The sequence below is a fragment of the Somniosus microcephalus genome, chromosome 13, assembly GCF_052327205.1.
Source record: "Somniosus microcephalus isolate GS21.2 chromosome 13, FLI_Smic_1.0, whole genome shotgun sequence".
Lineage (NCBI taxonomy): Eukaryota > Metazoa > Chordata > Chondrichthyes > Squaliformes > Somniosidae > Somniosus > Somniosus microcephalus.
Genome location: NC_140999.1, coordinates 60599886 through 60613546, shown reverse-complemented (window position 1 = coordinate 60613546; position 13661 = coordinate 60599886). Strand labels below are relative to the sequence as shown.

General features: G+C 45.1%; 1 protein-coding gene across 1 annotated transcript in view; it reads right to left on the bottom strand.

Moving 5' to 3' along the window:
- Positions 1-712: 712 nt before the first annotated feature.
- Positions 713-13661, bottom strand: part of LOC147108355 (procathepsin L-like) — a 32187-nt gene continuing 19238 nt past the window's right edge. Inside the window, exons 6-8 of the mRNA XM_086004952.1 lie at positions 6229-6394; positions 3807-3912; positions 713-2759 (exon numbers count right to left, since the gene is read on the bottom strand). Coding sequence (XP_085861078.1) covers positions 2660-2759; positions 3807-3912; positions 6229-6394 — 372 coding nt within the window. The 3' untranslated portion in view covers positions 713-2659. The remainder of the gene's footprint in view (positions 2760-3806; positions 3913-6228; positions 6395-13661) is intronic.

Sequence of the window (13661 nt, the reverse complement as noted above, 5' to 3'; positions counted from 1 at the left end):
CGTTTTATAAGTACTTTCACTTTAATCTTTGAAGCTATTAAAAGGTTAAAACGTTGCCTGGCAGCAGATTCACACAGGGACAGACAGACAGGCCCCAAAGTCTGGGACTCGATTTAAACCGCCCGGCCCAAAACAGCCCTGGCAAAGCCGGGCTCCCCCAGCTAGTCATTTATAAAGAGGAATGTTGAGTAAAAAGTCGATCTAGAGTATCAAGTTAGTTTGGAACTACCTTTGTGAAAAACATAAATCCACTGGCTATTTAAGGAGCTCAGCAGTACTCCCAAACCCCAAATTATTACAATCCGTTGCTTTATATTCCCCAATTACTATGAATTTCACCATGCTATTTTATAACATTGATCATTAGAAATCTATAACTAAAATGAATATAATTTCTGCAGGTATTCTGTAAAAGGCAAGGGACTCTTGCATCATCTGATTCCAACAAAAACAACATGTATTTATATAGCACCTTTAACGTAGTAAAACGTCCTAAGGCACTTCACAGGAGTATTATAAGACAAAAAAAAAGAAAAATTTGACACCAAGCCACATAAGGAGAAATTAGGGCAGGTGACTGAAAGCTTGGTTCTAAGGAGCGTCTTAAAGAAGGAAAGAGAGGTAGCGAGGCGGAGAGGTTTAGGGAGGGAATTCCAGAGCTTAGGGCCTAGGCGACAGAAGGCATTATAAGACAAAAAATTTAACACCGAGCCACACAAAGTAATGGTTTAATGATTGACTTAAAAAGACATAATCCAAAGAAGGGGTTCAGAGTAAGAAATATAAAATAAATGGGGTAAAAAAGACTTAAATTTATATGATGTCTTCTCTCAGAAATGTGCCTCAGAAGCACGTCACACACTATCAATTACTTTGAAGTACCGACACTATTTTTCTGCTGCAACTATTTCACACACAAGATTCCACAAACTGCGATGAAATGAATGACTAATGATTCAATTTTTTTTTTTGGTGATGTTGGATGAGGGTAGAATGCTGGCCAGGGCACCAGGGGAATACCCTGTTCTTTTCGAATGGTGACATGGGATCATTAGCATCTACCTGAATCACTAGAACAGGCATTTGAGATCTCGGTTTAAACATTTCACCTAAAGGATGGTACCTCCGGCCACGCATCACTCGCTCACTACTGTGCTGTACTATTAGTCTTGAATATGTGCTTAATTCCTGGAGTGGAGCCTTTTTAAAGGGTAGATCATGCACTATATGTGAAAGGAGAGTGGGCTTAATGGGTTGGGCACCCTTTCATGTTCTCACGCTTTCTTATATTCTTGTAAAAATGTAGGAATGAGGGTATTCAGCCCATTTGGTTTGATTTGCTATCTAGATCCTCTTTCACTTCTTGATCTAATCATTTTGAATCTCTCTCCGACTCCACATTAATGTCCTTCGATTCTTTACTGAACCTAAGAAGTGTTTACTTTCTTTTTGATTGTTTTAATGGACTCAGCAAACTGGCCCATGACACATGCCAGTGTGTCTTGTCCTGCCATGAAAGCCAAGATCAAGCAGATTCTGAATGAAACTGAACCTGGAGATTAGTTACTACCTTCAACCCCAATAAACACTCTGACCTCTGGGCTCCCTCCAGTCCCTCACCCAGGGGCTATTCTTTCATTGTACGCCGAAATGGTGAGAATGGGGCCTCACAGCTGAACCTGATGCTGTCCTAACTGATTTTCACATTCCAGTAGAGTCCACTGATGGAGTTCAGGAACAAGAGTCAGGACAGATTTTCCACTCCTGCCCAGGAGGTGTTTAGGCCAATGAAAGCCCTTCCCCTACCCACCCAAATCAGCCAACCTAGCCAGAGTCAGCTAACTCAACACACACCAAGGATCAAGTGTGGGACTTGCCTGGTCTGTATATTTCATTTCAACACTAGACTGTCCACTAAGCAATTAAACCATCAGAGGAGCCTTGTTGCGGTTTTTAAACACTTTTTTGGGGAGAGTTCTGCTAAATTACTGCCAGCCTCCTCTAACATTTTCCATCAAGACAGTGCGGAGCTCAGTGATGTTACTGCAGGTTTAAAAATAAATTACATTCGTAAGGGGTTTCAGGAAATCCCACACACAGTGCATATTATAGATTTAAATACAGTACCTCATACACAGCAAAGCTCATCAGATATAATGCGTTTGACAAAAAATAATCTATCTGTTTTATTCTGCATATGTACACATCACTGAATCTCTATCAAAGCACCTAAGTTGTGAGGAATGCTAGCTTCTAAGAAATAAATATCTCTTTAGAGGGCTGAATACAGGCAAAAGTAATGGTTAGGGATATTCAAAATGGCAGCAGACAGACCTGGTATCCCACAATACTTAGATTTAATATTGTCCAATCCACTCTTTAGCTAAATGCATGTTTAATGATAACTTCATTCTTGGGACTGTCCATCTTTTATGTCAAAATCAATGGCGGACGCAATATGAGTAACACCATAATTGAGATGATTAACTCAACCATAATGACACTGCATAAACTGGAGATTCTTTTATGGAAGCCAGAATTTCCTCATAATTCAGGGCCCGTAATAAGTGAACAGTCATAAAACAGTAAGTAGAAATATTTAACATTGCAACAAGTACAGTAAATTTTGTTTTATAAAGACAGCATTAGCTTCAGTTTCCTAAACAAGAGGGTAGATTGCATAGTTAGCAATTCCACAGTTGTTGTTCCTGTCTTTGGACATCTTGATGTAGCCACGGTCACCCCACCATATTCCAAAGCTGAGGGCAAAAATATTAAAGTTTGATTAAAATCTGGTCAGTTTGCACCTGTTTGCTGCAAAACATTAAATTAATACAATATCCAGAGCTGGGGTATAATTAATGGAGAAAGGAAGCTATTCAGGTCACTTTGAATCAGTGTGAGAGGCTGGTTCCCATTGTGGTGAAAGGGTCTGCTTCAGGACACATGCAGCCCTTCCCCATAATGTTGTCATGGACTGGCTGAGGAAGGAAGGACACAGAGAGCAGCTGGGACTCCACAAGGTTGCTGAGCTGAGAGTGTCTCTTGGCCAATCATACTCTCAAAGACTCTCAAAGTCTCCACTTTCTGTAGGTATCCAGCTTGTGTTAGGTTATACACTATGTTGATGTTCCAACATGTTGCGCCATAGAATGGACATTAAACTTCACAATCCCAATTGGGATTGAGTTTTCAATCTTGACCATGACACGAGGGGGAAACTATTAGTGTTGGAAGAGATGGGATATAGATGTAGGCACATGCCCATAAATATCAGGACAGCAAATCCCAGAGGTTCTTTGAGCAACCAGTACAAGAATAGCTGCAGCAGAAGCCTCAGTGCAGGTCACATGGAATGAGTGGTGTACAAAGGAGAAAATACATCAGGGTAATTTTCAACTTCAGCGGGAACAGAAAGCTGGCAGTCGCGAATCAGCCACCCGTTACAGACCGCGCCAGATTCTCCTTTCCACTGAAGTCAATGGAAGTCGGGCGGTGTGTATAATAGGCAGCTGATCCGCTGCTGCCAGCTTTCCACCTGCCAAATGTTGAAAATTACTCCCATTGTTTTCTAAAAAGGCCTTAATTTCATGACTGTGAGGTTCTACAATTTTATTTTGTATTCTAATGTATAGGTAGGAGATATAAGTCTCATCAATGAAAACATTTCTTAATAGCATTAAACATTAGTATATTAGAATAATAAATGTATTAATAAGTTTATTTTTGTCTATATGTTGCAAGCTGTAATTTTTTGGATGACTGTGAACTTCAGTTTTAGGTTTAGATGCTTGATTCTGGTATACCTGTTTTTAACGATCCAATAGTTCTCTCCATTTTCACTTCCATAGCCCACTGTTAGTACTCCATGGTTATACTCAATGTCATTGCAATTTGGCTCATAGTAAACACCTACAATGATAAACAGTTTAAATCACAATGTAACCATTAGAAGCCACAACCTCAGCAAATATTAGGACACACAGTCAGTTCTCAATCTGTACCCTGTTTTAAGGGGAGAAAATATGTGGGTCAAAGGTCAAATGCATCTCCTCAAGGAAAACCCACATCTTTGCTTCTTTATCAATTATCTATACCTAGGCTGTGCTTAAATAAACATGCTTAAATTCAGGACTTTTATTCAGAATTTCCCTCCGATCATTCTCATATATCCCACAGCGGCAGGTAGAATCATAGAATGATACAGCACAGAGGAGGCCATTTGGCCCATCGTGCTGGCACCAGCTCTTTGAAAGAGCTCTCCAATTAGTCCCTCTCCCCTGCACTTTCCACATAGCCCAGCCAACTTTCCCCCTTCAAGTATTTATCCAATTCCCTTTTGGATGTTATTATTGAATCTGCTCCCACCACCCCTTCAGGCAGTGCATTCCAGATCATATCATTGTATAAAAAATATTTTCCTCATGTCGCCTCTGGTTCTTTTGCCAATTACCTTAGATCTGTGTCCTCTGGTTACTGACCCACCTGCCAGTGGAAACCGTTTCTCCCAATCTACTCTATCAATGCAGTTCATAATTTTGAACACCTCTATCAAGTCTCCCTTTAACCTTCTCTGATCTAAGGAGAATAGCCCCAGTTTCTTTCGTCTCTCCACATAACTGAAGTCTTTCATCCCTGGTACCATTCTAGTAAATCTCCTCTCTAATGCCTTGACGTCCTTCCTAAAATATGGTGTCCAGAATTTGACACAATACTCCAGCTGGGGCCTAACCAGTGTCTTATAAAGGTTTAGCGTAACCTCCTTACTTTTATACCCTATGCCGCTATTAATAAAGCCAAGAATCCCATATGCCTTTTTAACAGCTTTCTCAACTTGTCCTGCTATCTTCAAGGTCTCCCTGTTCCTGCACCCCTTTTAAAATTGTACCATTTTGTTTATGTAGTCTTTCCTCATTCTTCCTATCAAAATGAATCAGTTCATTCTTCTCCGCGTTAAATTTAATCTAGGGGTAGAGCTGGGTTTCGTCAGCATACATGTGGAACCTGACGTCGTGTTTTCAGATGATGTCGCCGAGGGGCAGCATCGAGATGAGAAATAGAAGGGAACCAAGGATAGATCCTGGAGGACTCCAGAGGTAACAGTGCAGCAACAGGAAGAGAAGCCATTGTAGGTAATTCTCTGGATACAACTGGATAGATAGTAGTGGAACCTGGCAAGTGCAGTGTCACCCAGCTGGACAATAGAGGAGAGGCGTTGGAGGAGGATGGTGTGGTCAACTGTGTCAAAGGGTGCAGACGGGTCGAGAAGGATGAGGTGGAATAGCTTACCATGGTCACAGTCATTTATGACTTGGATAAGGACTGTTTCAGTGCTGTGGCAGTGGTAGCAACCTGATTGGAGGGGTTCAAACATGGAGTTGCAGGAAAGATGGGAATGGATTTTGGAGGTGACAACACACTCAAGGTCTTTGGAGAGGAAGCGGAGGTTGGAGTAGGGTGGTAGTTTGCAAGGACAGAGGGGTCAAGGTTGGGTTTTTTGAGGAGGGGGTGATGATGGCAGATTTGAAGGGGAGGGCGACAGTAACTGAGGAGAAAGAACTGTTAATAATATCAGCTAACAAGGGAGCCAGGAAGGGAAGTACTAGCACACACTGTGAATGGCCTACTCCTGCTCCTATCACAGAAATCACAGAAACCCCACATTGCAGATAGAGGCCATTTCGGCCCATCGAGCCTGCACCGACACATATCCCACCCAATCCCCATAACCCCCACATATCCCACCCTATCCCTGTAACCCCATGTATTTTAATCCCCCTAACACTAAGGGTCAATTTATCATAGCCAATCAACCTAACCCGCACATCTTTGGACTGTGGGAGGAAACCGGAGCACCCGGAGAAAACCCACGCAAACACAGGGAGAATGTGCAAACTCCACACAGACAGTCGCCCGAGGTCAGATTTGAACCCGGGTCTCTGGCGCTGTGAGGCAACAGTGCTAACCACTATGCCACCGTGCTGCCCCTATGTTCCTATTAAATGGGTAAAGTGCTGCACGGATTAAAAGATAGGTGGGATTTCTTAATGGTCTAACACACCATCGGAGTTTGAATGATGGTAAATCCCACTCAAGCTCCAGGATGTGATCTAGGCCCTTACACGAATTGACCTGTGTACGTTACCAGGCACCAATCCATTGTTTTGATCCTGGACCTGTATGAATTAGACAGACGTAAAGTATCAGACACCTAGTCAACCTTTTCACCTGATTTGTAAAACTGGAATGATGGTTGTTTTGCATCAATGGCGACGGATATCGGTCCAACGGTGGCCACAACTTCAGCTAGCGCAGCTTCATCACCCCTGGCTGAAAATGTGTAACCATGACAAGAGGTTGGGCTGTATTTGGGATTATACTTACAGGTGCCTTCCTGTAAGAAAGGAAATCATAAGAAAAACATTTAATTGTGTACAAGAAACAAATTCTCACAGTACAACAACAACAACTTGTATTTATATAGCGCCATTAACGTAGTAAGACGTCCCAAGGTGCTGCACAGGAGTGTTATAAGACAAAAAAAAATTGACACGAGCCACATAAGGAGAAATTAGGGCAGGTGACCAAAAGCTTGGTCAAAGAGGTAGGTTTTAAGGATCGTCTTAAAGGAGGAAAGAGAGGTCGCGAGGCGGAGAGGTTTAGGCAGGGAATTCCCGAGCTTAGGGCCTCGGCAACAGAAGGCAGTAAGATCATTCCAGCTATCAGTCATGATTATTAAACCTTTGAGGCCTAGACTTGAAGCACAGTTAAGAACCGAATTGATAAAGGCTTCAGACAGCTACTAAATTTATTATCCATAAATTCGCTATTAAAAAAAATCAATACAATTAGAAATGGCAGTCAATCAAGTTTCATGTTTAATTCTGAGTGTCATGGACAGTCAATCAGTTCTGACAGCAGTTGGTGTTTTTAAATTGATTAACATGTTGAAGGGTCAAAAGTGAGAGTGAAGGACACCATCAAAGTGGAAAGAAGCGATAGAGACTAAAGATTGCTCTTGGGCCTAAAGGATTGCCTGGGCTCAGCACACTGCAGAATGCAGATAATCACACGCTGTAGCACAGATAGCCCAATCTTCCTCCCAATTAAATCAATGGATGGAAAAAGAGGGGGGTCCTGTTGTGCACGTGATCCTCCCCGCCTGATTGTCCTCCATGTGCTGTCCTGAGGTGAGCCTTTACTCCCAAGTGCAATAGGAGGAAATCAGTTCTGATCATAGAATCACAGAAGTTTACGGCACAGAAGGAGGTCATTCGGCCCATCGTGTCTGTGTCGGTCTATTATAGCTTTTTCCTCAACTGAGGATTCCCCTCCACCGTGGTTGACACAGCCCTCGACCTTGTTCGTTCTATCTCCCACACTTCTGCCCTCACCCCTTCCCCTCCCTCCCAGAACCACAATAGGGTTCCGCTTCATGATGAATCATGAAATGCAGTAGGGTATAACTCTACATTTCAACATGTTAAGGGTGCAGGGAGGAGAAAAAAATTGTGGGGCAGCATATTTGAAGATAAAGGGGGCGATCTTGCCAGCCCTGGGGAGGCGGGTATGGAGGTGGGAAGGGATTAAAGCCTATTAACTGCCTGTCAACAGGTAGTTAACAGGCAGAAAATAGGATTATCCCCTTTTTGCCTTCACAAGTGTGGGCTTCCTGAAGGCTCCAAAACCCGCCAGCTCAGCGAGGCAGGTACTGGGTCTGCGGGGGACGGGGGAGTGCGGGGGTGCAAAAGTGTGGTGTGAAGGTAAGTAATGGGTGCAAGAGTGTAGAGGTGAGTATCTGAGGTAAGTCCTAAGTGTTTTTAAAAGTGTACTTACCTTTGTTTCTTCCTGCAGGCTTCAGTTGGTGTGTATGCGAAGAATCTCGCACCTCCGCATTGCAGATGAGAGATAATCGTTGCATTCTCAGATGCAATAAACATCTTTTTTTTTCGTCTATGGGATCTGGGCGTCGCTGGCAAAGCCAGCATTTATTGCCCATCCCTAGTTGCCCTTGAGAAGGTGGTGGTGAGCCACCTTCTTGAACCGCTGCAGTCCGTGTGGTGATGGTACTCCCACAGTGCTGTTAGGTAGGGAGCTCCAGGATTTTGACCCAGCGACGATGAAGGGTCGGCGATATACTTCTAAGTCAGGATGGTGTGTGACTTGGAGGGGAACTTGGAGGTGGTGGTGTTCCCATGCGCCTGCTGCCATTGTCCTTCTAGGTGGAAGAGGCCGCGGGTTTGGGAGATGCTGCTGAAGAAGCCTTGGCGAGTTGCTGCAGTGGATCTTGTAGATGGTACACACTGCAGCCATAGTACGCTGGTGGTGGAGATGGTGAATGTTTAAGGTGGTGGGTGGGGTGCCAATCAAGCGGGCTGCTTTGTCCTGGATGGTGTCTGTAGTGTCCGCGTACCAATAACACACGGACTGCAGGAGAACGGTAATAACAGGTGTTTACTGAACAGAGGGTATGCTGGAACTGAAAGTACAGAAGCCTGCTACGGCTTTATATACAGGTGTGGTCACTGCCGGTACTACAGTATAAAAGCAGTTCTCTCTTAAAGGTACATACACAACAATTCCTCCCCCTTTGGATAAACAGTACATAACATTCATTTAACAATTAAATAATAACTAATTACAATTACAATTTTCTCTGTATTATATACATCAGCTGAAAGTAATCATTTATAAATTCAGTCTTTGAGGGGGCTTCCTGATCCTGTCTGGATAGCGCCTTTCTCGAGTATCCTGTTCTTGCGGTGGAGTCGATTCTGGCTCATTGTCATTGGTTGGTTCGTCAGCTTCCAATACCACTGATTCTGAGGTAATCGCAATCTGTACTTCGGGTTCATCACCAGGTGCGCACGCTCGTGGTATGGGTTTGACTTGTTCCTGTGACTCTAGAATCTGGTCAGCATGGCGTCTCACGATGCTCTCTCCAACATCCACTGTGTACATTAGTGGTCCTTGCTGTGTGCATATCGTTCCTGGCTGCCATTTTTCTGTTCGGTAGTCGCGGGCCAAGACTGGTTGCCCTATCTTGAAGCTCCTGGTTGGCTTCTCATTGCTGTGCTGGAATTGCTTATCCTCAACATCTCGTCTTATGTTTGGTTTGAGCAAATCCAGGCGACATCTTAACCTTTGGTTAAAGAACATCATGGCTGGAGCTTGGTTGGTGACTGCATGTGTCGCATTCTGGTAAGCAAACTAGAAATTATCCACCTTGTGTTGCAGTGGTATGTTGTCATTATACATTGCCTTTATTGCTTTTTTAAAGGTCTGAACAAACCTCTCAGCCAATCCATTTGTGGCTGGATGATATGGGGCAGATGTGTAATGCTTTACCCCATTATTCCTCAAAAACCTCCGGAAATCCTCGGACACAAACTGTGGTCCATTGTCGGAGCAAATCTGTTCTGGCAAGCCATTCCTGGCGAAGATGGTCCATAGGACTGCAATAGTTTTCTCCGTGGTGGTGGAGGACATTTTGATGACCTCTGGCCATTTTGAATGTGCATCCACGGCGATTAAAAACATTGAGTCCATAAATGGACCAGCAAAATCAATGTGTACCCGTTGCCATGGAGATGAGGGCCACTCCCATGGGTGTAGCGGGGCCTGTGGTGGAGCGTTTTGGACTTTCTGGCATCCTGTGCATCTTTTGGTCATTTCCTCGATTTCTTTATCGATTCCCGGCCATCACACAAACGCCCTGGCTAGGCTTTTCATTTTTACCCCTCTCAGATGACGCTCATGAAGCTCATTGAGCACTCTATCTCTCAACTTGGGTGGAATTACCACTCGGGATCCACACATCAAGGTCCCCCGGCACACTGACAGCTGTTCTCTCCTTGGCGAGAATGCTGGCAACAGTGAGTCGCCATGTGCTGGCCATCCCTTCACCGTCAAATCATAGACCCGAGAGAGTGTCGGGTCATTTCGGGTTTCCTTCTCTATACTTGAGTTTGTAACAGGTAGACATTCGACTATGGTCGAATGGAATATCTCAATAGGGTCCACTGCAGGTGCTTCCTCCACCGTAGGCAGCGGCAGGCGCGACAGCCCATCAGCGTTTCCATGCTGTTTCGTACCCTTATACTCTGTCGTATTGATGTGCCCCTAGAAAAAGGGACCATCTTTGCAGCCGTTGCGCCGTCGTCACCGGAACGCCCTTCTTTGGGTTAAAAATGGAGACAAGAGGCTGGTGATCAGTCAGTAAGGTGAATTTCTGCCCGTGCAGATAGTGATTGAACCTCTTCACCCCCCACAACAGGCTGAGGGCCTCCCTGTCAATCTGGGCGTAGTTACGCTTGGCTGAGGTTAACGAGCGCGACGCAAAGGCTATTGGCCTCTCTGAACCATCAAGGAATTTGTGCGAAAGCACCGCTCCAATGCCGTAGGGAGACGCATCACATGCCAACCGAATCGGTAGTGTTGGATTGTAGTGGGCCAATACTTCTTTTGAAGTGATTAGTCATTTACATTTCTGAAAGGCACGCTTACACTCATCACTCCATTTCCATGCTATTCCAGTTTGCAGCAGGGCGTTCAGTGGGTGCAGAATTGTAGACAAATTTGGCAAGAACTTATGGTAGTAGTTCACCAACCCGAGGAACGACCTCAGTTGCGACACATTTTCCGGTGCTGGAGCCTTGACTACTGCCTCAATCTTGTCTGGGGACTTATGTAACCCCTCTTCATCAATCACGTGGCCACAATATGAGATTTGTTTCCTGAAAAACTTGCATTTGGGGCGGTTGGCTTGTAGCCCATATTCTTGTAATCTAGTGAGCACCTGCTCCAGGTTGGCAAGGTGTTCACTGTCATTTTCGCCCGTAACCAGGATGTCGTCCAAATAACACTGGGTCCCCGGGATCCCTTGCAGGACTTGTTCCATCGCCCTCTGCCAAATAGCCGGAGCTGATGCTACCCCGAATACCAGTCGGTTGTACTGGTAAAGACCTTTGTGAGTGTTTATCGTGAGGTATTTTCTAGATGCTTCTTCTACCTCCATTTGTAGATACGCTTGGGCCAGATCAATCTTCATAAAGCGTTTCCCTCCAGATAGTGAGGCGAAAATATCTTCTATCCGCGGAAGTGGATATTGTACTGTGTGCAGGACTGGGTTCACAGTTACCTTAAAGTCCCCACAGATGCGAACCTTCTTCGGCTCCCCAGGCGTGCTGCTCAATGATTTCTTCATTGCAGGAATGATGGGTGTGGCCCACTCGCTCCAGTCCACCTTGGACAGCACACCTGAATGCTCCAGACTCTCCAGCTCTGCTTCGACGGCTGGGCGGATGGCATACGGTACCGGTCTGGCCTTAAAAAATTTTGGGTTTGCGTTATCTTCAATTTTTATCATTGCTGTTACGCCTTTTAGAGTCCCAAGTCCTTGCGGGAACACCTCTTTCGCATCAGTTAGAATTTTTGACAGTCGTCCAGGTGTGACGTCGTCATCCTTTTTGTCAGCCACAGTTAGCGCCTGCATGGAATGCCAATCCAATTGTATTTTTCGGATCCATTCATGTCCCAATAATGGTGGTCCTCCATCTTGTAGTATATATAGATACAGTTTCTGTGTTTCCTTGCCGTTGTATTTAACGGGCACCCTTATTTTTCCTCTGGGGTAGACTTTTTGCCCCGTATATGTCTTCAAGACAATGGACGTGTCCTTCAAAGGTATGTGTGAGAATAGCGGCTCGTAGCCTCGTCGATTCATGACTGTTAGGGCTGATCCTGTGTCCAATTCCATCTTTACTTGGGACCCTGCTATCATGAGGGTGACCCAAATGGTTCGGTGATCCTCCTTTGCGATCATGTTGTGTAACTTTAGACAACTTAGTCTCCTGCTCCCGGAGTCATTATCACTCTTCTGATCTTCTGAACTACTGTCCGTCATCTTTTGTACTTTCTTGTACTTTTCCTTAGTAGTTCTTTTAGTGTTGGTTTTCTTTCCCGACCTGCAGACTCGTGCTATGTGTCCCACTTTTCCACATTACCTGCATACTTTGTCCTTAAACTAGCAATCCTTCTGGTCATGGGTTGTTCTGCCGCAGCGATAGCACTTTTCTGCTCCATATGCCATTTCATTGGTGCTATATTCTTGCAGTTTCTGTTGTATTTCCGCAGCTCCCCGTGCTGCTGCTTCGTAGGATACTGCCACGCTGAAAGCCTTTTCTAGCGTAAGGTCCTTTTCCGAAAGTAGTCGTTTCTGGGTTCCTTCACTCTGGAGCCCGCAGACAAACTTATCCCTTAAGGTATCTGCCAGTCCTGCTCCGAACTAGCAGTGTTTCGATAACTTGCGTAGTTCCGTAAGATAGTCAGCATTACTCTCATCTTTGTGCTGGTTTCTTTTATGGAACTTGAATCTTTCTGCTATCAGCAGCGGTGTAGGGTTTAGATGTTGCTGTAAAATATTGACAATCTCTTCAAAGCTTTTCTCCATTGGTTTAGCTGGGGTAATTAAATTCCGCAATAGGCCATACGTTCTCGCGCCCATCAAATTCAATAATACCGGCGCCTTCTTTTCATCGGCCACCTCATTTGCCTTGCAGTACACTTCAATTCTTTCCACATATGTGGTCTAGTCTTCTATTTCGTTGTCGAAAGCAGTGATGCTGCCACTCTTCGGCATCTTGGGTGGTTTAAAATGGCGCCTGCCGCGCTTTTCCTTCTTCCCCAATGGATTAAAATGGCGCCTCCCACGCTTTTCCTTCTTCCCCCTGCTGCCAATGCTGCTCCTAGCATTCTAAATAGTAATGGCGGCGCCCCGCGGCTTCTGCGCGTCTCTCTTTTGTTTATTAATTTTCTTAGTTTTATTCTTCTTCGACGCTGTCCACTGCGCGTCTCTTTTCCTTCCCCCTTTTTATTTTCTTTAACGCTGCCCGGCTCTTGAGCACCGACCGCGCCCTGTGCACTCCACCCTCTCTCTCTCTTTTCCTTCCCGACGACGCTGCACGGCCCCCTTGCAGAGCCGCTCGATCGAGCTCTAGCCCGCCACAGTCCGGAAGGGTCAGTGCACTACCTGCTACCAGCACGATTTGCTGTAACACCTTGACTGGAGAGCCAAGCCCAGCTCTCCACAGCTTCCCCTCCGATTTTCTGAACTCCGATGGATCACTGGGCGGTTGCCCATGGTCGATGCCCGTTGCTCTGGCTTCGACCTCCAAGAAGCTTCTTTTCAGGGATGGATCCCCGTGAGGTGATGCAGTACTGCAGGTGAGTTTGAACCTGCTCGTCGCCACTGTAGTGTCCGCGTACCAATAACACACGGACTGCAGGAGAACGGTAATAACAGGTGTTTACTGAACAGAGGGTATGCTGGAACTGAAAGTACAGAAGCCTGCTACGGCTTTATATACAGGTGTGGTCACTGCTGGTACTACAGTATAAAAGCAGTTCTCTCTTAAAGGTACATACACAACAGTGTCGAACTTCTTGAGTGTTGTTGGAGCTGCACTCATCCAGACAAAAGAAGGTTGGTGAGGTCTTGTATGCAAGACCTCATCAAACTGCAGAGATTGTCACTGTTTGACAGCTTCACAGAGCTGTCAAATGATGACAATTCACCTGTCAAAAATTTTTGACAGATGAAACCTCATACGTTGACGTGCTCTGCAACCAGCTTTCCCTTAATTGGCCTGCTAAGCCCGCTG